The sequence below is a fragment of the Neopelma chrysocephalum genome, unplaced genomic scaffold (assembly GCF_003984885.1).
Source record: "Neopelma chrysocephalum unplaced genomic scaffold, ASM398488v2 Primary Assembly neopelma1_96845, whole genome shotgun sequence".
NCBI lineage: Eukaryota > Metazoa > Chordata > Aves > Passeriformes > Pipridae > Neopelma > Neopelma chrysocephalum.
The window spans coordinates 894,036-915,753 of NW_020925488.1; the positions used below are offsets into that span (position 1 = coordinate 894,036).

The window sequence follows — 21,718 nt, forward strand, 5'->3', positions numbered from 1 at the left end:
CTGTCAGGAAAAGCAGAGACATGACCTTTCTCACTGCTTCAGCTTCCTGAGGCTGTGCAACCTGCAGAGTGCTTGTGCCTCTCCCCAGAAACGCTGCTGTGCCTTCCTTTGCTCTCTCTCTGCCTGCATGAGCCACAACCCCACAGTGCATTTGGGCAGAGTGCTCCAGAGGGAATAGTTGTTCCAGTCTATCTGCAAATTGCTGTGACAGCAAGGACGGTTTTGGCCCCATGTGTGCCTGCTAGATGTTGTCTTGCCACAGGCCCTGGCTCAAAGACTCCCACTGAAGCACTGTGGTGAGTGCTGGTGCCAGGAATGCAAACCGTCTTCTCCGCTTCCTCTGCTGGCTGTTCCAATGATCCTTCAGGCATCTGGGCACAGACCCCTAGCACCTCATCCATGGCTCCATGCGTGCTGGGTAGGCCAGTGCTCAGCAGCACACCTGCCGTGGCTGGCAGCTGCCCATGCTGCCATGGTTGAAGTCCCAGCTGGAGCAGAGGGAGAGCAAACAGTGAGGCTGGAAGGTCCCAAGAGGATTTCCACTCCTTCCCAGCACAGTGTATGCCAGGTCAGTCCTCAGGTTTTTGCGGGGCTTCCCTATGTTGTTGCCGTTTCAGTCTCGCTATAGATCAAGATTCATTAGGGAGGAAAATGAGAATGATCTTCCTATTGGTTTTCCAGCTGGATGGGTTTGGGAAGCATCAAATATGCTTCCATGAACCCTGCATCTCAGCCACTTCGTCTCATCTTCCCTCCACATCTCTGCTGTACTGCTATCCTGTTGATCCCTACAGCTGCAGGACCTGTCAAGCTGTCACTCGTCATCACAAATAGGGCAGCAAACAGCTCACAGCTCATTTCCCCAAGCTGCCCCAGGTCCAATGCTGGGAGCTGTGTGTGTTCATCCCACAACTGGCTCCCATCTTCCCTCCACTGCAGTTTTGCGGGGCTGTGGGTAAAGCTGTAATTTCTGACCCCATTATGCATCACCATAGTTCCTTTACAGATCTGGGACTTCATGTTATAAGCCATGCTGTGCCTGACTGGTGTGCTGTGCCCTGACAGAAGATGTGGCCCTTGGTGGGCTTGGATGCTCAGAGGCATGTTGCTAGTTGGGGTGGCAGCATCACAGCCTCGCTAAGATGGCATCGCAGCCTTGTGATTGTCACCTGACCCAATAAGTGGCATATGTTGGAGAAGCAGGGTGGTGCAGGAGCTGGACAGCATCTCTAAGTATCAATGGTCACAAACATCTCAAAGTAGCCAATGATCACAGCAGTGTTGGTGGGAAGGGATCTTTGGAGGGTCCAATGTCCCACTTGGAAAAGGTCTGTCCTCAGCAGAAGACTAGATCAATCATGCCATTGTCAACACAGCCGTGACAACCTCCATGGCTGGAGATCCCACCTCTCTGGGGGTTCCTGTCTGAGCACTGCACCACCCTCCTGGAGAATAAATTTTCCCCCGCGTCTGGCTCAAACCATGTAAACTGCAACTCCCAGCTGCTGGCTCTGTTTCTGCCCATGTCACTCTTTGATGTCCATCCAGCAGGGCTGGCACTGCAGCACAGGCACCATTGTGGTCATTGATCCTGTATGTTACCAGTTACATGATGACCAGGAGTGTGGACAAACCTCCCTTCTCTCCCTGCTCAAGGGAACTGTGAAGCTCTGGGTGGGCTGGGAGGGGACCCTGCCCATTCCCAGCCTACAGGAAGTGGAGACTCCCAGAAAAAAATTCTGGACACTGCTGTCCATCCCCATCCTAAAGCAGAGCTTGTGTCTGCAGTGTAAAACAGGGCTGCTCCAGCATTCTGGGGGAGCTACCCCCATGGTGCCTATTCCCATAGGAGCCGCCACATGTTTGCATGGCAGTGTATTTGGGTGGGATTCCCATGCCTGGAATGGGGTGAGGAAGGACACGGGGACCTGTCTCTGCTCCAGTAAGATCCTCAGCAAACCCTGCTGGGAGAAATGCTTCCTCTGAAGCTGTGCTTTGGGTTTCTCCTTCATCAGAAACCTTAAATCATTACCTTGGAAAGGAGCGTTACTTTCAAAGACCTGTCTTCCAGGAATGGCTCCCTCAGCCCTTCTGGATGAATGCTGATGGATTTGGTCTGCATTTATGGACAAATAAGAAATAATTCAAGGTGCCTTTCGCTCCTTCCCAGCTTAGTCCTTCAGTCACTAGCTATAGACAAGCTCTCAGCCACAGTCATGAGAAGTAGAGCTGGATATCCCAGAGCTTTCCCTGGGCAGGCAGGAGCAAGGCAAGGGAGGCAGGTCTGTGGGTCCATCACTGCACTGAGCCTTTCCCCACACAAGGCTGTTGGGTGGTGCACTGTCTCCAGTGCTTCTGCTAAGTAGAATCCCAAGTGTAAAAACAGGATAGTCAAAGGCCATGTGTGAGCCAGCAGGAAAGGGAAGACAAAATTTCTTTACCTTATGCAATAGAAGAAATCAGAGGAAACCTTGAGTAAGATGCTGGAACTCTTAAGTAAACTCTGATACCTCTATTTGTCCATCCACACTTCTCCTAGTTGTGTGTCCATCCATCCATTGATTCACCCAACTATCCATCCATCCACTGCCACAGCCATTTGAACAGCCAGCCATTCACCCAACACCACTGCAATTTATTGTCCTTCCATCCCTCCTTTCCTCCATCCCATCTGTGCTCATCCAGCCTGCTCTCCATCTGTCTGTTGTCACACACATTCATCCATCCACTCATCCATCTTCATCCACTTCTGCCTATCTGTCTGTTTATCTGGTCTTGTTCCAGCTAAAGGAGTCCCTCCTCACACAGATGTGTCATCTCAGGTGTTCTTCCCTCTTTTCCACCTGTCAGTATATGCTCTCAACTTTTTTAAGACCATTGAAATACACTTTTCTGATCAGCACAGTTTACCAAAGGTCCTCCTCCTTGGCTAGTGTCTGAAATGGTCCTGAGGCATCCCACCAGCATCTTACTCACTACAACCCAGTTTTTCCCTGGCTGTTTCTAGCATGCCCTTTCCCAGCAGGGGTAACATCCCCAAAGGTGCTGTATCCCTGTCAGAAGTAGGTGTCCTGACAGACCATCTGCAGGAGGGCTGAGATCTTCCAGGCTCTCCTCCAAGGCCCAGCTTTACCCTGGGGCTCTCTCCTTTGCAGGTGGGCTTAGGCTGTGGGCTTTCACACAAGGAATGGCTGGATCATGCCCATGTGGTCCCACCTATCACGGGGACCCAGGAGCTGATGTCTGGAGAGGGAGAAAAGAGCAGGACAAGCCTGCGGGCTGCTTTTCCCATCCTGCTGCACCATCAGCTGCTTGCAGCAGCCTGTGGCTCACTGGGCAGCTTGGTGTTTTAGTGCCCTGGGTGGTATCTTCTGCTATGAATTCATTTACTTAGTGTTCCCCCTCCCAAATGTTGACATCCACAGCATCTGATGGACATGGATTTCTGTAATTTAATCACACTTCATGCAAAAATACCCACTTCCTTTTGCTTGTTTTGCTGCCCCTAATTTTATTAGGAGAAAGAGCAATCAGTCCTTCTCTATTTGTCCTCTCATGTCACCCATCATTGCTAAGATGTCTGTCACATCTCTGCCTGGTTGTCTCCTTTTATGGATAAAGGGTTTGAGTCTACTAAACCATCCTTATGTAGGATCTGTTTCCAGCTTTTGCTATTCCTGTTTCCTTCCTCTGCTCTGTTTTCAGTGTTGCTGTACTCCTAACAGCATGGGGACAGGTTTGTTCATGGCTTTTAGGTTACAGTGTTTTCCATTTTGGGTTTGGACTCTTGGTCACCAGTGAGCTGATGTTTTCAGGGAAGTGAGTGTGATGACTCCAAGGTATGTTTCCGTGAAGGCTGTGGCACATTTAGAGCCATAAGTGTGTAGGGGAAACAAGGCTTCATTTTCCCGGTGTGCATCCCACTGTGCATGTGTCGACACAGGGTGACTCTCTGGTGGGTCTGTACCATGATGTCTTTCTGCAGCACTTTGGGACCCAGCTGTGATTTGGCTGCCCTGACAGCCTCAGCAGCACACTGTCTTCTCTCACTGCCTTGACCCCCTTTTACCTGTGAGTTATGAGGGTGTTGGGCAGATCTGATCCAGCTCTGATCTCTGTCAAACTTCACCAGGTGACGTCTCCTACTGCTATATTTGACAGCTTGCTCTCACCTTTGGTCTCATGACCTTTAGCTGCTATAAATCCCTGCAAGGACTTTCCCATGTGTCAGGGCTGCTTAGTTTCCTTGGAAGGCACCTTGTCAAATGTGTTTTTGAAGCCCAGGAGTATTTTGAGAACTGAACCACCCTTGTCTGTGCACAAAGGCTTGATGAAGCCTTGAAGGAACCTCATCTCCCACTCATCTGCCTGTCCTGCTTCACCCCGTGTCATGCACACACACACACGTGGTTTTATCCTTCCCACATGCAGCTCAGCACAGCCAAGTGTAACAACATGGGAAATATTCAATTGCTAAGGATCATTAATGAATGTCAGCTCCAGCTCCTGTCCAGAAACCTGAGAAAATTCAATTAGGCAGCTGGTGCCCAATGAGCTGTGATGCCCCACTCGTGAGATGCTACATCAAACAGCTCAGCAAGGCATCATGTTATTGTGGAGAGAGTAGAAAACCCAGACAGGGAGACAAACAGCACTGCATGCACCAAGCAGCTGCCCCTTTCCAAAGCATGGCACAGTTGGGTCGCAATCCTCCTTCCTGGTTTCCTGGATAGGGAATTGCAAGGAGAGGTACCTGCTTCCCATCTCTGCTAGGAAATATGTGGGGTTTGCTGGTGACAAGTCCTGGGGCTCTGTCATCTCTCTGCTGGGAGTTTCTGATGCATGTGTTTGGTTTGTGTCCTCTAACAAGTGATGTAGATACAGGAATGGCAATGCCTTGCTGGTCTGTGTCTCTGACCGTGCCGTGGGATGTTTGGCTGGTGAGCCATACAGCTCCAATGTGTCTCCTCCATGGTAAAGGTCAGAGGACACCATCCTGCAGGTGGAGGTGGTCCATGGATACTGATCCCCTGGTATTTGTCAATCTAGTCTAAGGTTAAAATAAATAATTATTAGGTCCAGTAGGAGAACTCGGGCTTCCCTGGCCACCTACACGGTGCCAGTCCATGCCCCAGTCCTTGTCTTATTTGCCAGATGGGATGGTAAGATCCCCTTTCCAAGGCAGCTATGCCCACAGGCTCTGAGCTCACCCATTTTTCTCCCCTTTCTCCCCACAGACAGCCACACCCAATACGAGCGGGTAGGTGCAGACGTGACCATGAAGTGTGGCTCCATGGACTGGGATGCCGCTGTGACCTGGACAGTAAACGGCACCGACATCGATGAGTCCCACCTGAACGGGTCCTACCTGATCCTGAAGAACGTTGACCTGTCGCAGAGTGGCCAGTACGCCTGCTACGAGGGCTCCTCCTGGCACCTCAAATACCAGACCGCCCTGAAAGTGGGAAGTGAGTACCCCAGCATGTCACATTGAGAGGGACAGAGCCACAGTCTCTGCTCCCATATTGACTCCTCACAGCCCCCTCCTGCCATGCCAACCCCTCTACTTTCCATACATACAGTTGTCAGCTGCGCACCACCATATGAGCTCCCTATGGCAGACTGATTCTGGCTGGAATCAGTCCCTCCACCCCAAACTTTTCATCAAAGCCAATAGGTTAAATGATGCCTCGGGAATAACTTGGGAAGGGATATAGCTTCTGCATCCAGCCGTGGGCCACAGCAACGATCTCCACAGGTAGAAAGAGTTGGGGCTGAGCTGTCAGAGAGGATTGCAGTCAGGAAGGAGAAGGCCTGGCTGGGGTTACTGCAACATGATTGTTTCAGAGGAGCAGCCAAAAGGTGCTGGTGATCCCTGTGTGTTTGCAGGGTCCTGAGTGCACAGGATGTTGGACGACAGCTCCATGTTCCCCAGCATTTTGCATATCTTAAGCACAAGATCCACGGATTCACAGGTCTCGGTGGGGGGGGGGCAGAGGCAGAGAGATAAGAGTTGTGCCGTATTTCACATGATGCTGAGAGCTGATAGCAGCTGTGTGATTTAGGGGCTGCTGTGTTTGTACATCTGATAGCAACTGTGTGTTTCACAGTACAGTGTCTGGAACTGGCAGCTGTGGGTGTCTGAGAGCACCAGCCGGTGTAGCCGGCTGCGGGATGATTGCTGCGGAGGATACTGCGAGGCACCAGCTGGAAGCTCTGCCGTCTAGGGATGCATCATGTAGGTGGTTGTATGTTTCCAGGTTTGGAAGACACAGCATAGCCTTTCTCTACTTGTTGTCTCACCCTCTGCACCTTGCATCAGAGCCAGGGTGGTGTGTCCGTTCTAGACCACGGAACAGGGGCAGAGGGTCACAGGAGGGTCTGCGTAAGCCCTAAAAATCAGGCAGAAGAGGTTCACTGCACCTGTTGAAGAGATTTTGGAGATGCTGTATGGTGCCCGACTCATGGTTTAGGGTCATCTGGGAGGGATCCTGGCACGTGGGCCAAGGAGTAGGAGTGCTGGAAGAAGCTGAAAAGCACTGTGAGAAGCAGACAAGGGGAAGCAGTCAGCAGAGGGCAGGGCTCACACCAGCGAGCAGGTGTGGAGGCTGAGAGCATGGCAGACAAAAAGGGCACTGCCTAGCAAATGAGTTGGGGGCCTCTTAACTGCACTGTTGGGGTGAGGAGTGTTCACGAGCAGTTCAGAGGCAGAACAGGCAGGAACTGGGTGTAATGTGGGCAGCAGCACAAAGAGGTTTTGCAGCTCCTCTGCTTGGGCACGTGCTCATCAGATCTCACTTAGGAAAAGGTCCCAGGCTGTGACAGTGCACGGGGGGCTGCAGCCCAGGTCTGCAGGAAACGAAGGGAGCAGGAAGGGGGCTGCAGCCTCCAACCACCTCCTCTGCAGCTGTGACATCGCTGTGACTCTGCAATGGCTCCTCCATCTGCTAAGCACCTCGCTAATAGTAATCCCTGTCAATCCGCTCAGGGACCCGTGGGAATTGCTCAGCATTAGAGCCCAAATCCTGCTGTTTCCTATTACTGTGTGTTCCCATTCGCTGGAGACTTACAGCCCCCCTAAGCACTGGGCAGCTGAGGAGCCCAGTTGGACACTGGAGGGGCCCACCAGCCCCAGGAGATAGGGTGACAAATAAATAAGTGAATGTCTGGTGTTGTTAACACAATTAACTGTGCAAGGAACTAATCAGGTGAGACGCTTTTAGAAGTAATTAATTTAATTGCCTGGATTTTAATTTAATGTTCTCTGCGAGGTTTCTTTTCCCAGCGCTGCCACCCCCATCCCCTGCCTGCATCCCCCTCCCCACCTCAAGTTTTCTGGCTCTGCTGGGCATAATTGAGTCCCTGGAGGTGTGGGGGTGTGACTTCATGCAAAGGAGTGGGTTTGGGAGCATCCCAGGAGGGGATGGAGATGGAGATGGGCTTGGGTGTGGAGGTGGAGATGGGTGACTCATGGGACGTTTGCAGCATGGCCCTGTGGTAGCATCCCTGCTGCAGCTGAGTGCATTGGGAGCGCAAAACTGGGATTTGAGGGCTCTTAGACTTGTTTCATTTCAATTACATGGGAAATTAAATGAAAACAGGCCTATGCCTGCATTTTTCTCTTTTACTGGGGCAACAAGAAAGTTGACTGCAGTTGGGAGAGAGGGACTGGGGGCTGTGAGTGGAGAGTGCTGGAGATCTCATTAAATAAACGACGGTACCTGAAGCGTGCCCCACAGGCAAGCCAGGAGTGCTCCTGAGCATACAACGCCACAGGAAGGATGTGGGGAGGGAGCAGAGAAGGGTCGAGGACCGGGAAAGGGTGTCAATTAGCAAAGCAAGCTCTGTCGTGGGGGTCAGCGAGCACAGGGAGAAAGGGAGACCTGCCAGGAGTCAAGCTGAGTGAGACCTTGCAGAGGAAATGAAAAGGGGAGTTAGCCACATAAATACAGAGCAAATGAGGAGAGAAGAGCAGAGCTGGCTCTGCAGACAGGTTTCAGAGGAGATTAAAAGTAAGCTTGGCAGAGCCCGATACCAAATGAACCCTGCTGGGTCTGAGTGGCGACGCTGAGAGCACGGGCATCGCAAGCTAAGGGAGAGGAGGAAGGATAAAACCTGGAGATGAACCTCTGTCATGGAGGCACCTTCAAAGAAGACAATGCATTGAAGGCTTGGGGAACACCTCATCCCCCATGTGAGGACATCTGTTCATTAGCAAGGCTCATTAGCAGCTGAGAGGTCAGTGGTGGTACCCAGGGCTGTGGGGAGAGGCAGTGTGTCTCCACTGCTTGAGAGAAGGAAAAGTCCTGATCAGACAGCCTGACCCCACAGCACAGTGGGGCTGTGGGGCATGCTTGGAACAGGGAGCAATTAAAAACATGGAGACAAATGGAAAATGGGAGAAAAATACGAGAGGGGCTTGCCAGGGATATATCACACCAAATTAACCTGATAGCTCTCTTTGATAAGGGAAACAATTTTCTAAGCCCAGAAATGCAGTCGATGTAATCTGTCTTGACTTCAGTGAAGTATTTGCTATGATGCCACATGGGAAATTATGAGTTAAACCAGAGAAAATGTGGATTAGTATGAGAATTGGAACACAGCTTAGGAAATAGCTAAGGGGGATCAGACTTTGCTGAAAAGGAGAGCTGCTGGGAGAGATGGTGAAGCTTCAGCATCAGCATTTGGACCACTCTCAGTGGTGTTATCCATAATGGCCCTGGCCCACAGGGAATAGGGGGCTCCCATGGGATGTGTCAGTGGCTGTGGGGGTACCCAAGGATATCTGGGGTGGGGATTTCTTGCTGAAGGGGCCAGGATGCTACATAATGGCACAAGCACAAGTGTTAAGGTGTCTCATCAATGGGCTTCATCAGGCAGGGAGGGAGGACACAGGTAGTTCAACTGGTCCTTGGGGTGGGGTTTGACACCAAGGTCCACATCATGGGGGATGTGGCCAGGAGCCCACCAGCACCCTGCAGAGGCTGGAAGTAGCTGGGCTGTCTTGTCCCCTGCAGAAATGGGGACACTGGTGCTCATCCAGTGGGACAGTGTGCATCCAGGGATGATAAGAAGGAAAGGCCCACAGGCCTGCTTATCCCTAAGGGTCCCAAATGACCCATCTACAGGGCATGAATCACCTCTAGCACAAATTGGCCTGGGGGAAGCTGGCACTACTCCAGGGAAGCCTCTTCCAGGGCACTTGGAGCAGTGATTTGTTGGTCTGCCCCATTTTTCAGGCAGCTGAGCAGGAGGTAAAGCACATGGGAGCAACCAGGATGCTCTGTGTTTATCTTCAGTGATCACCTGCCCTGCAGCCTGGAGAGTAGCAGATGCCCAAGTATGGCCTGAAGCAGGAGATGAGTCCAGGTCTTTTTGCACACCTGGCCTGCATCTCTGGCCTGAGCTTGGGGCTGAGAACCAGGAGCAGGCAGGAGGGAGGGGAAGGCTCTGGGTACCAGGAGTGTGGTGCTGGGCTCCTGGCTGCCCCCACAAGCCACAGCTCTGCATTTGGAAATGCGCAGCCGGAGGGCCCGGGGGTGGATATAACAAAGACGTTGGGAAATAATGCACTCTTGAGGTTTGGCACACGGCTCCGTGCGTTACAGAATGTTATAAAAATACTGCTAATGGGCCAGAGAGGAGTGGAAACGCGCGGTGGAAAGGCTGCCAGAAGCCGGAGAGCGCACATGGGAGTGGGGAGGCCTTGTGTGAAAGAAGGGAGGGAGGGAGGCACCCTCCTTCCACTCCCATTCTTTCGTCCTGTTCTAATCTGCTTACCTCCATCCCGACCCAGCAGCTCTGTCCATTTGTCCTTCTGCCCAGCTTAGGGGATGCCCAAGCCCTGCCAGCTGGACATCTGACCCTCATCACTCTGCCCACTGCCTAGCAAGGTGCTGCCCAGTGGTTTGGAGTGCAGGCAGGGATAAGGTCTATGTGGGAGAGGAAATACAGCAGAATCTCCTCCAGCATAAGATGCACAGGTCGGGATGCAGGCAGTGGAGTCACCTACTGTGTCACAGTGGTGCTGTGGGGGTCTTGTAGCCTGGTGCCAGCCCCAGCCCTGCCCCATGGGCATCGCTGCTTCCCAGGCAATGAATGGTGGGAAAGGGACTGGGAAAGGGACTGGCAGAGGACAAGCAGTCCCAAGCTGGCCTGCTTCCTCCATGTCTGTCACTGCAGCGCCTGGCGAGAGAAAGGGGAAAAAACATGCGGTTTGACGGAAAATGACATGGAAAAAACAACCAAATTATCAGAAAAACAAACAAAGCAAAACCAGAGAGAGGGAGGGAGGAAGGGACAAACCAACAGGAACCACATGTGAGCGGGGAGGCCAGGAGAACCCAAGTGTGTTCTCTGGACTGATTAGCAAGCAATCAAGCATTGGCCACTAATAAATAATCAGAGCCTCCCTTTTCTCTGTCTTAGAAGACTTTTTCCTCCCAGCTGGGCTCCAGCTGCAACCGGAGGATTGTACTGCAAGTTTGCATCTATTTTTTATTGCTGTTGTTTTTAAACCAGTTTTTCTTTTTCACCTATCACAATAAAGAAGAAAAAAAAGAATGTAGTGACATCTCCATGTAAAAACATGCACCTCTGCATCCCAGGAGTGGAATGCAGCACCAGGGCAGACGTGAGCATCTCATGATGGGCACTAGCTAAACAGTGGAGAAAGGCAGTGCCGGAGACTGGTGTATGCTTACCTGCTTCCAAGGGTTGGTTTGGTGGGAAAAATTGCAGAAGGGCACTGTCAACATGCCAGCTTGGGAGAGCAGAGGTTTGGCTGGCTCTGGCAGCCAGTGGTGAGGATACCCTGCCTCGGAGCAGAGTGCCTCTGGTCAGGCCAGGGCTCCTGCCACTTGCACAGATGCTGACGGAGAAGGCCTGGGCTTGGGGTCAGCGTGTGCAGATATTTCCTTGCTTGTGTCCAGCGATCTGTGACACAGAGCTTGGTTTTTGGCTTTTTTTTTAAAAGAAGTCCTTCTGATGGATTTTTCCCTCATGACCTTATCCAATCCCTTCTTGCGGCGATGTAAACTGAGGCTATTTCGAGAGCAACAAGTTAAACACGACTGTAAACGTTCCCTGGCACCAGGGCCAGCTGGCAGGGAGCAGCACCCGCCCCTTTGATTCATCCCTCTCACCCTCCAAATGGGCTCCTACCTCTTGGGCATAGGCCCACTCAAGGTCAGTCCCAAGGCTGTGCCCAGGCAGTGCTTGGGGCAGGACTACGTTTATGTGGACCAAACCTATGGCAAGAACGGAGCTAATAAGTTTAAATGACTGTTGGTATTCCAGCATCAGAAGATACACCCCAGAGCTGCTGGGTTTATTGCTATGGATGGGGTTACTTTTCCCCATGTGCCTACTGGGGGCTGAGTAGGTGCAGTGGTTCTGGGGTGATTCACAGTCAGGCATCACCCCCAGTTCCTGAGAGCCACAGAAAGAAAGTGTGACAAACGAGGTCAACCAGCTTGCAGGAGTGCTTCGTTAATCAAAATTCGGCTTTATTTCACGAGGCACGCAGACTCTCCAATCACTGCCTTCCCATGCTGTGCTGTGTTTTTGTGGCTGGTAAAATTCAATGGATGGACTGTGCTGCCAGTGACCAGATTTCGGGTCTTGGCCCAGCCAGGAGTTGGAAAGGCATACCGGGTAACAGTATGCAAATCACTATCCCAGTTTTCTAAGGAGAAGGCCAAAAAAAAAAAAACCACCCAAGAAACCCCACCACACTCCCAAATGCAATTAGTCCTAATCGAATTAGGAGCCGGACTAGAAAAACAAACATGTTTGCAGGCAGCAGGCGACCTTCCTGCCCCGTCCAGCGGGATGCACGCTGCGTGCCGCAGCGGGGAGGGCTGAATGAAGCCGTGCCCCGTGGCCCGCGTGTGCACACACCCGTCCACTCGCACCCGCGCACACACACACCCGCACCCCGCTGCATTCCTCTCGCCCTTCCCCTGGCTGGGCTGGGCAGCCAGCCCAGCTGCAGCATAGCAGAGTGATGCTTCTTTGGCTCGCTGCATAAAACATGATAATCTGGGGCAGCCGGTGTCAGAAACAATAAAAATATCCCCTCTCCCTTCCTCGTGGCTCCCCCCCTTCCCGCGGGGGAGCTGGGGGCAGCGAGGAGCGCGCGGTCGTGAGGCCAGGGGAGCGTCATGTGGTGTTTGTTAGGGGCCACGGAGCCATGGGACCACAGTGCTGGCAGCTCTGCCCCGGCCTTGCCAATGCTGTGGCCTGTGGAGCCACTGCCTGAGGGAAGAGCATGCCCAGGAGATGGCCATGCAGTATCCCACGTCCCCTGGCAGGTCCCCATCCGTACCTTAAGGAACATGGAACCATGCTCAACCCCACTGACTGATGAGCTCGTGCCATGTTGGGTGCTATGGAGAGCTCACAACTCCACCTGAGTCACAGCAGGAGCATCTCATGGCCTGAGAGCACTGTGAAGGGGAGAAGGTGATCCCCCCACCTTGCCACCCTCCTCAAGTGGGAGAGTTCCAGGGTTGCCAGTAACCAGCCAGACATAGGAATGGAGTGTCTGTCAGAGGCAGGCTGCTCAAAATGCAAGAGCCCTCTTAGTGAATGTGTGATCCTGAGCTCTGGACCTACACATGAAGTGAGCCCAGAGGCCCTCTGTGCATCCTCTCTCCTGCAGCTGGGCTGGAAATAAGCTCATGGGATGGGACAGAGGGGAGCCTAGCTCCAGCTGCTGGGCTAGAGGAGAAAAGGGAAAAAGGCTTTGGAGCTTGGCAGCTTCCTGGGAAACCCTCCCTGTTCTTGCCTAGCATGAATACCGAATACGGAAGGCTTCGTGCAGCACCAGCATCCTGTGTCCTGGGTGGATGGCAGCACAGCCTCCTTCTGCTCTCCTGAGATTTGTTTATCCTGCTTAACATGACAAAACCAGCTCCGTAGTTAAAGAAGCCCAAGTCCAGTCTAAACAGCTTCCCACAGCCCTTGCTCTGCAGCGCCAGGAATTAGGGATGCCTAGGGCTGAGAAGACAAAGCCTCCTTGGCTGAGGGACGGTGGTCACAGGCTGGGACCCTGACTGCTGGGGTGAGCGGAGGGTACACACACTGGTGCTCTGTTTGCACTTGGCCTCTGTGCCAGGAAGGATTTTATCTGAGTTGCTCCTAAGTGCCCCTTGTCAAAATATTTGGTGCAAACTTCCTGCCGCCCACCAGCCATGTGTCCTCAGCTTCCAGGGTGCTGGGAGGGGAGGGACTGGCCGGGATGTGGCCACCTCCTGTCACTGCAGCAGTGGGGCAGGGAGCAAAGTGGCCGATGCTCCACATGCTGCTTTCTCTTCTTCACCCACAGCTCGATACAGCTGTGGTACTTAAAGAACATCACTGTTTGCTTCCCAGACGGTGCTGAAATAAGAAATCCCACTGATGTCACCAGCACGGGGTGTAGCTCTTGTCACCAGCCACATGTGCCCATGTTGCCAGGCACCTAGGCCAGGTAGTGTCACCAGGTATGGGAAGACTCCACAGTGGGGATCCTGTGTGGCCACATCCCTCCTACCTGAAAGGAGAAGAGATGGCAGGCAGCAACAAATCCTCATCTTTTCCAAGTTCCCAGTGCTTTTCCTTTTCTTTCTGAAACTTCTGGTGGTGGCCGGGAACCACAGCAGAGCCTGAACATGCAGTGAGGTGCCAGCCAAGGGTTCAGCAGGGTCAGGGCAAGATCCAGGGTACTTCGGTGTGAAAGACATTGTCATTAGTTGTGGTTTCCCAAGCGAGTCTGCTCTAAATAATTTAGCAGACTAAATGTGCTAACAGCGGGTCAGAACAGGGAGCAGAATTTTGGATCTGGAAAGCAAGGAAGGACACTGTGATAAAGTGAGATTATCTTCTTCCTGTTAGCAAGGCAGGGTGGTGTCTTCACCCCCGGAAAAGGAGTCAGAGGGTTCCCATGCCCGATGGATCCCTTCTTTCCCTAGTCCCTTCCTGAGCTGTCAGCATCAGTACCAGAGGCAACTACAGGACAATTTCCAGTTGCTCTTGCTCCAAGCACTTTAATGCTGTTTAAACAATTATGCAGTTGATAAATTTTGACAAGAAGAGATAGAAATAGCCTGGGAGAGCCATGCAGTAGAAATGCTCTAAACAGATGTCCCTTTTCTCCCCCTCCTGTGCTCCCTGGGGTTCTTTATTGTTTGCTGCCAACTAAACAAGGCAGCATTTGCATGAGTTGGGATGGTGGGGAGGGGGGAGCAAAATGCCTTATTAAAATGGTTTATGATACCATCCCCAGGGTGATGGCTGCTTGTTTTCTCTGCGCCAACAGGAGCTATACACAGCCTGCTGAATATGACTAACAATAAACTGGGTGTCCCTGTCTCCAGCAGCTCACAGGGTACCAGACTGGGCAGCCTGGCTGCTGGTGATGCAGGGGAGTGAGAAGGGTGCGCGGTGTTTGCCGAAAGCAAGTGAGCAATGACCACCTGGTGTTCCAAGCAGCATAGGGAAATTTAGTCTTGCTGTGGGGACATCTAGCAGAGCCCAGCAATGCATATGCAGAAGCTCATGGCAGCAGGGACCAGCAGTGGCTCCCCAGTGCTGCAGTTTGCCCCAGCTGAGAGAAGTTGAGGACAGAGCAACTATAAAGCCAGGGCTGGATCAGAGTCAGGTTCACAGAGGAAGCTTGATTTCCTGTGTAGCTGAGCTTGGATGGGTAGGAAGAGGAGCTGGATGCTGCTATCCACCTCTGGAGGGTGGAAGATCACTCAATGGGTCCATTCCAGGAAGCCTTGAGGAGGTTAGGATTCGTAGCTGAGACCTCGGTGCTCTATTTTTGCTCATGTGGGGCTGTCTTGTTCTGAGCATTCCCAACCCTGGATGTTTTTCCTCTCCGCAGTTTAACAGTGTGAGTGGCTTTGTGTTGAGCACACCCCAACTCTGCATGTTCCTTGAGGAGCAGCTTTGCACAGTGTGGCTTGTCACATGTCATGGGTGCCTCCTGTCCTCTTGGTCAGGGAAGAAAGCAGAGGGCTGCAAGCAGCTCTCTGCCTTTTGGTTGCTTAGTGGATGCTGTGGAACCTGTGTTGGTCTGAGCCAATACCTGCTCCTGGCAGGCTGGAGCTGTAAAATATGTTGTGTGTATGATGAACGAGCTGGGATTTGTTGTCTCTTGTTGTCTTTGCAGTTGACATGGTACCATTCAGTTTTTTTAGGGAATAATCGCCTTGCTGAATCCCTGCCTCTCATGGTGGGGTACATGCCGATGGTGTGGCCCACAGAGCACTTCTGCCAGAGCACTTCTGCCACAGAAGCGCCCAAGACAGTATGCGCTCCCAAAACCGTCCCTGCAATAAGGTGAGAGCCCAAAGCATCCAGTGCTGCATAGCCATCTCTCTGAGCACAGAGTGGAAGGTGCTGGGCAAAGAAGTGACTGTGCTGGTGTCTCTGAAGAGGTGGTGTTCTGGGGCACAACGACCTGCCTGTGCATACCTGTGCATCACCACCTGCGTGCTGCAGCATCCCTGTATGCACAGCAGTGTCGTGGCATGCACGATAGGTAGATCTGTTGCTTGAAAGCGTGCAGTGGATTTGAATGTGCCTTTGCAAAGACAGGATGCTGGCGGGGAGCACCTCTGGCTGTTGTGGGCGCACTTCTGGCTCCTAATTTATTTCCTAATGCTCATCCCTCCAGTGCTGAGTTCGTCCCTACTCTCTGCGTTTGGACCCAAGCTGCTACCCTTTCCCTCTGTGCCTGACTTACTTGAGTCACCAGCCAGGTGCAGCTGCCCTCTGAAAAGGCTCTTTGGCCTCACCAGCTTCTTCCTCCTCTTCCTCTCTTGCCTTCACTGAAAATCAGGAACATGGACTCCCATGTTGCACTGGTGATATAGGGCAGCCTGCGCCACCTCTCATTCCCCTACCTACCAGGGAGAAGAGCCCCAGCTCGGTGGAAAGCAGGGGAGTTAGAGTCTAAATAAAAAGGCAGAAGGGGAAATAAGGGACAGACTGAGGAGCAATTTTCCAAAGCCACACAACTGGGCTTAAAAACCAGACTAATGATTTAGTGCCATCCTCACCCTACCAGGCTTTCCAAATGGGATGTGTTGGGTTGGGCCCCCCCAGTTCCAGGAGGCCTGGCCACTGCAGCCCACCCCAGGGAAGCAGCACACTCAGATCACACAGGACTAGGTGTCTATATCACATGCACATCTCACAGGCAGGGAGAATTCCCCTATCTCCAGCTGACCTGAAACATTGGATAAAAAATTGGATGTAAGTGGCTAGATAAGGTCCAAAATCAGAACTCTTCACTCCTGGAGAAGAGAGCGTGGAGGGAGGTGCTGGTACCGTGACCACCCTTGCTATTCACATCAATGCAAAGCAGGTGGGAAAACGCTTCTGGGTTGTTCTGTGCGAGAGCACCAGGCTGTTCCTTGCTGAAAGTGTCGGTGGTGACACCTGGCTTTTGCAAACACCACTGGCTTTGCTGGAGCAGCATAAGCACACCAACAACACTCCCATCTCCTCCGAAGGCTCAGGAGGGGAAGCACCACTTGCATTTTTAGCTGTCGAGACAGCGTTCATGGATGGGATTTTTGCCATACTGGTGCAAGGACTGCTGTGTCAGCCCACGGAGGATGCTGAGGGTTTTGTTCAGAAATGGAAAAGAGTGGTGGGCTTTTTCATGGACATTAAAAGGCTCACAAAGCTTCTGTGAGACATAGTCATTGCAGGCATCACTTTGCAGCATTCCCTTCTCTTACTTCCCTGTCTCCCAGCAACTCCCAGCAAGCCTTGGGGATGATTCTCATTTGGGGTGAGCAGAATAGCTGCTTGGGACTGGTGGTGGCATGAAGTCTCTGCTGCCACACACCTCCAGGGTGTAATTATGATGAAGAAAGCAAAACTGCAGAGAGCACCGAAGATACCTCTTGTAGGGGGGTGCCAGGATGGAGATGCCCCAAACTGTGAGTTTACGCTGGGACAGGCTGGACAAAAAGAGGGCCCTTGGATCCAAGACTGAGCTAGCTCTGCCAAGTGCTGCATACATACAACAAAGACAATAGCAGCTCCTTGAAGATTGTTCCTGTGATGTTATTTAAGAAGTGATTTGAGAAGGACCCTGGAAAACCAGGAAAGTAAAGAAGGATGCGAAGAGAGCAGTGGAACTGCCAAAATGAAAAAGACTTAAAATAGTCTGTTCAGTGCCTTCAAGGAAAGCTGGAAAGATGCCCTGACTCCCGTTGGTAATTACCTCCAAGCAGGGAAGATACTGGGTACTAAACCAGCAAGCAAAGGCATAACTAGAGCCAATAACTGGAAGCTGAGCACGACCACGTTTGAATTAGAAATGAGGCTCATATTTTTAATAGAAAAAATGATTAAGCATCGGAACAAACTGCCAAAAGCCGTGGCGGCTGCTCTGTCGCTTGTTATCTGCAGAGCAAGGCTGGCTGCCTTGCTGAAAGATGATTCAGTCAAACACGAGTTATTGGGCTCAACAGAGGGGTAATGGAGGGACGTAATGGCCTGTGCAACCCAGGAGGTCAGGTGAGATGAACTAATTTTCTCCCGTGGCCTTCAAGTCTGTGAGTTAAGGAAGGTGCATTTCCCTGTCTTGCAGATTTAGCTTCGCAGTTGCTGTTTCTTTCATCAGATTATGTGACCTGGGTGTTTCCTGGTGCAGAGCAGGGATTGTGAGGTAAAACCTGCAGCTCAGGACGCTGTGGGGTGTTTGGAGGATGCTGCATGTCCCTCCTTAGGATAGTGGCCAAATGGTGGCTTGGCACTGGGGTGTCTGCAAGGCATGGGGAAGGCCATTTGCCAAAATGGGATGAGATGGTTCGGGTCTCAGAAAGCTAAGAAAGAAGAGAGATAGAATGGAGATACTCAAGTAAGCATTAGCATGAAGGAGAGAAAGCTCCTGCAGCCCTCCTCCAAAGGAGGGATTGACAGAGAGCTTTTGATGAGGAGCTGAATGGAGATAATGTGCCTTCAAACGGCATGAACCTCTGCCTCCAGTGTGCAGACAGGAGCTTGGCACAGCACGCCCAGAAGCACTTACCTTCCTTAATGGCCAGGGAGAGTCTCCCAGGCCACCCCATTAGGAGCTGCCTCCCCAGGCGAGCTGGCACAAAGTGCTTGGCCAGCTCAGGGAGCAGTTGTGCCACAGGGACAGTAATGCCGCCTCCAGCCCTGACACTCTCAGCCCATACAGCTGGGTGTAAGGCAGACACTGAGAGTACAGTGGTGCAGCACACTGTTTTGGGGTGAGACCTGATTAGTTTGTGTCTTTCTGAAGCTGTCTGACCCCTCCAGGAGCAGGAAGAGCTATGCCTCACTCAGGGGAGGCTATGCAGACTGCACATTGTGCCGTGTCCAAAGATGCTGACACTGCTCATGAGGACACAGCCCAAGGCAGGAGGAACTGGTGGCACAGGGTAGCAAACGGGCTGCAGTGGGCTTGCAGGTGATCTGGAGATGTGGAGTTTTGGGGTGGTATTGCTTGTGGGCAAAGCAGCACCCACTACCCCAGGCTCTCCACCAACACCTTGCACGGAGAGGGCACAGGTGAGTTTATACTGGGCAGGCAACCCAGCAGAGACAGAAGAGGAGGGGGATGCAGCCCCAACACAGGGCTCCTGCTGAGCAGCTTTTCCCCATGAAGGAACTAACACAGCAGCAGCTGCTGCCAAACATGATCCGGGGCGTGTACCAGTATCAGCAGGAAGGAGCTGGCTCTCCTGGTGTTAGGAGAGGGCCAAGTCCTGTTCACCTACCACGGGCAGTGCTCCCTCCTTTGCATGAAAGAGGCGCTTTGATTGCTGACATCTGTAGACAATCAGATAAGAATTAGAGTTATTCCTCTCGGCATAAATGGTATTTCTAATCTCATAATCCCTTAACATTGTTCTCACCAGGATGTGGCTGCTGCTAATCCCTGAGAGTTTGTTCATGGGCAAATTTCAGGGAAGCCGGGAAGGTGCAGGAGGAGGGCTTGCCCACCTTCCCTCCCCTCACTCCTGGAATCCCTTCCCGATGCAAAGCAGGCATGGAACAGCTGGTCAGGCCGCAGCCCCTCTTGCCAGCTGGAGGATGCTCATCCTAGGATAGAGGCATTTGTAGAGCACTTTCACCACTGCTGCAAAGGGTCCCCACGGGTCTTCTGTCCGCATTGACCCGGGTCTGTCTCTTGGCTCCTCAGCTCTGTGGAACCAACAGCAAGCTCCAGCCTGGTTTAGACACTTGGCTGCTTTTCAAAACCAGAGGCTGATACCTGAGGAACAGCCTGGACCCATTATTTCTGTGCTGAAGAGGTGCAATGACGGAAGCATCCTGCTGCTGCAGGGCTGCAAAGTCCAAGGTCTCCAGACAGATGAGGGTTGTAGGTGCTTTGTAAGAACCCTAAGCTGCCTTTTGTCCTAATTTTGCATCTTCTTTGGGATAGAATGGGAAGAACCACTTGGATTGCTCCTTACCCCTATCCTGATGTTGGTGCATTTGTTAGAGATGTGCCTCTCTACAGCAGTCCACAGTGACCTTCCATCCTGGCCACCTTGCAGGCCAGGTGGGAAAGGAGCTGCAAACCTCTCACCGTTTTCCCAGAACAGTCAGGGATTCCCAATTCCCTTGTCCCTGCTGCATCTTCCCTTCTGCAGCCCGGTCCAGCTGTGTGTGATGGCTCCAGTGGCAGGTGCCAAACCACTCCAGGGGCTTGCACCCAGCTCCCAGTGGGAGCAGGGATGAAATTCAGCCTGAGTGGTTTTGGGCTCCCCTGCTGTCTGCAGCCGTGAGCAACCCACCATGGAGCAGAGGTGGAAATCCTGCCCTGGGCACCAACCCATCCCAATGTGCAGGGGCCAAGACAGCATTTTCTCAAGAAGCTGCTTGCAGTTCAGAGGGCCTGGGTGTGCCAGTCTCTGCAGACATGGCTCTGTGCCTTTTCCTGGGTTCCTCCTCTGTTACAGCACCTGTTGCTTCTCCTGACACTTCAGTGTTTCCCCACTTCTATTCTGTAGATAGGTTAGAAAGGCAGCACAACTGCTTCAGCCGTATCTTGGTCATCTTCTTCGTCTTGGCAAGATGAACGTGTTGGAGATGGCTTGGTAGCAATAAATACCAAACAAGTCTGCCTCTCTTCATGAGGTTTAAAGAGCCCCATGCTGGTACAACATGCCCATGGCATGTGCATGCAGCGGGACAGCGGATGCAAAAGGAGGCTGTTTCCCTAGGGAAGCATGCCCATCACTGTACCCTCCGTGTTCCTGTCATAGCATCCTACTCGCCAGCATCCATCCCATCTGTCATGCTGAAACCTGTTCATCACTGCCTTGTAGCTCTGAGTGATTTGCTATTATAGCTACTTTTTCCCATGGAGGGAGACCTCAGATTGCTGCCAGTGCCAAGGCTCCCTCTTATTCTTCACGGCTGGAAGGGAAGGACAGGGTGTAGTCTTGCAAACACTGAAACTCTGAAAAGTCCCTGGCAAGAGAGGGGTGAATAGTGTAAGTTTGTAGTGAGCCAACATAATAACTGCTCTCTGAAGGGTGGCAATTGGAGAGGGAGCTAGTGGGAAACTCTGTTGCACTGGGAGATGCTAATCTTCGAATTCCTAACGGGTTTGCCCAGAAAGCAGAAATGAATAGGTTTTGCTATTCACTGGCAATTTTGGAAAAATGCCCTGGAAGTCGGAGCCAGATGAAAATTTTTGTTGAATTTTGTTAGAGAATTAAGCGCTTCTGTTCAAGATTTTGCTCATTTTATTTTTGTTTGATGAGGTTTTTAATTAAATCAGAGGGAGCTCCAAAAGGAAAAGCCCTGGAAACTCAACCTTTCATTTAAAATCACCAGAAGCAAAAAAACACTGCTGTTGTTGTCCTGTTTCTGTTGTGAACAAACAAGCTGCAAAGCACCCAAAAATGTATGAAACTCTTTGTCATGGCCAGATCCGTGGTGTTCCCCAGGACAAGGTGCTGCGAAGACAGTTTGCTTCATCCCCTATTTGTGTGGTCCCTTGGCTGTAAACAGGCATTGCCTGCAATCACTAAGGAGGGTGTGGATCCATGGCTGTGGATGGGTGAGCAAATGCAGCTCCTGGAGCTCCTGTGGGTGCAGACCTACCAGGACCAAACTCTGATATGTGAGAGGTTGGAAGTAGACAGGTAAACGTGCCCATTCGCACTGGGACTATGCACCTCTGCCCTTTCCCGTGCTAGTCTCTTCCTCTCTGGGATGTTTCACTCTCTACAGGAGTACCATCCCTCTGTCTAGAATTGGGCTTTGCCCTATACTGAATCCTGGCAGAGGACCCCTGAGGTCAAGTAGACACCCCAGCCTTGCCTGGGGGACGATTTCAGCCCCGAGATGTGCCATCATACTGAAAGATGCTGGAGGGCATCACATCTGCAGCTGGAGGGCAGTGGCAACATTCCCCAGACTCTGATGACCTCCAGAAGCTGGTTGTGCCTGTGTTATCTCCCTTCCCACGAACAGCCCAGTCCCTGTCTCTTAAAACTTATTTAAACCAGCCCTTTTTCTCCTTGGGGCTTGGATAACATTGCTGCTCACAGCCGAAGGCCCTCCTGGCTCCACGGTAATCAACCAGGGCTGCACCAGGAAAAGAAGATAATTAAATTCAGGCCCTTGCTTTTTCCCCATCAAGCAGATGCAGCGAGACGGCAGTCCTACAGAGACTTTATCTGGGGCAGGGGGCAGAAATTTCAGTCTTGATCTTCCCCAT

At 52.0% G+C, this 21,718-nt stretch overlaps 1 protein-coding gene across 3 annotated transcripts in view; it reads left to right on the forward strand.

Annotated features, from left to right (window-relative positions):
• CNTFR (ciliary neurotrophic factor receptor) overlaps nucleotides 1–21,718 on the forward strand; it is a 201,996-nt gene that overhangs the window by 138,531 nt on the left and 41,747 nt on the right. For all 3 annotated transcript variants that reach the window (XM_027670423.1, XM_027670425.1, XM_027670424.1), the window contains one exon: nucleotides 5,238–5,468. In XM_027670423.1, coding sequence (XP_027526224.1) covers nucleotides 5,238–5,468 — 231 coding nt within the window. The remainder of the gene's footprint in view (nucleotides 1–5,237; nucleotides 5,469–21,718) is intronic.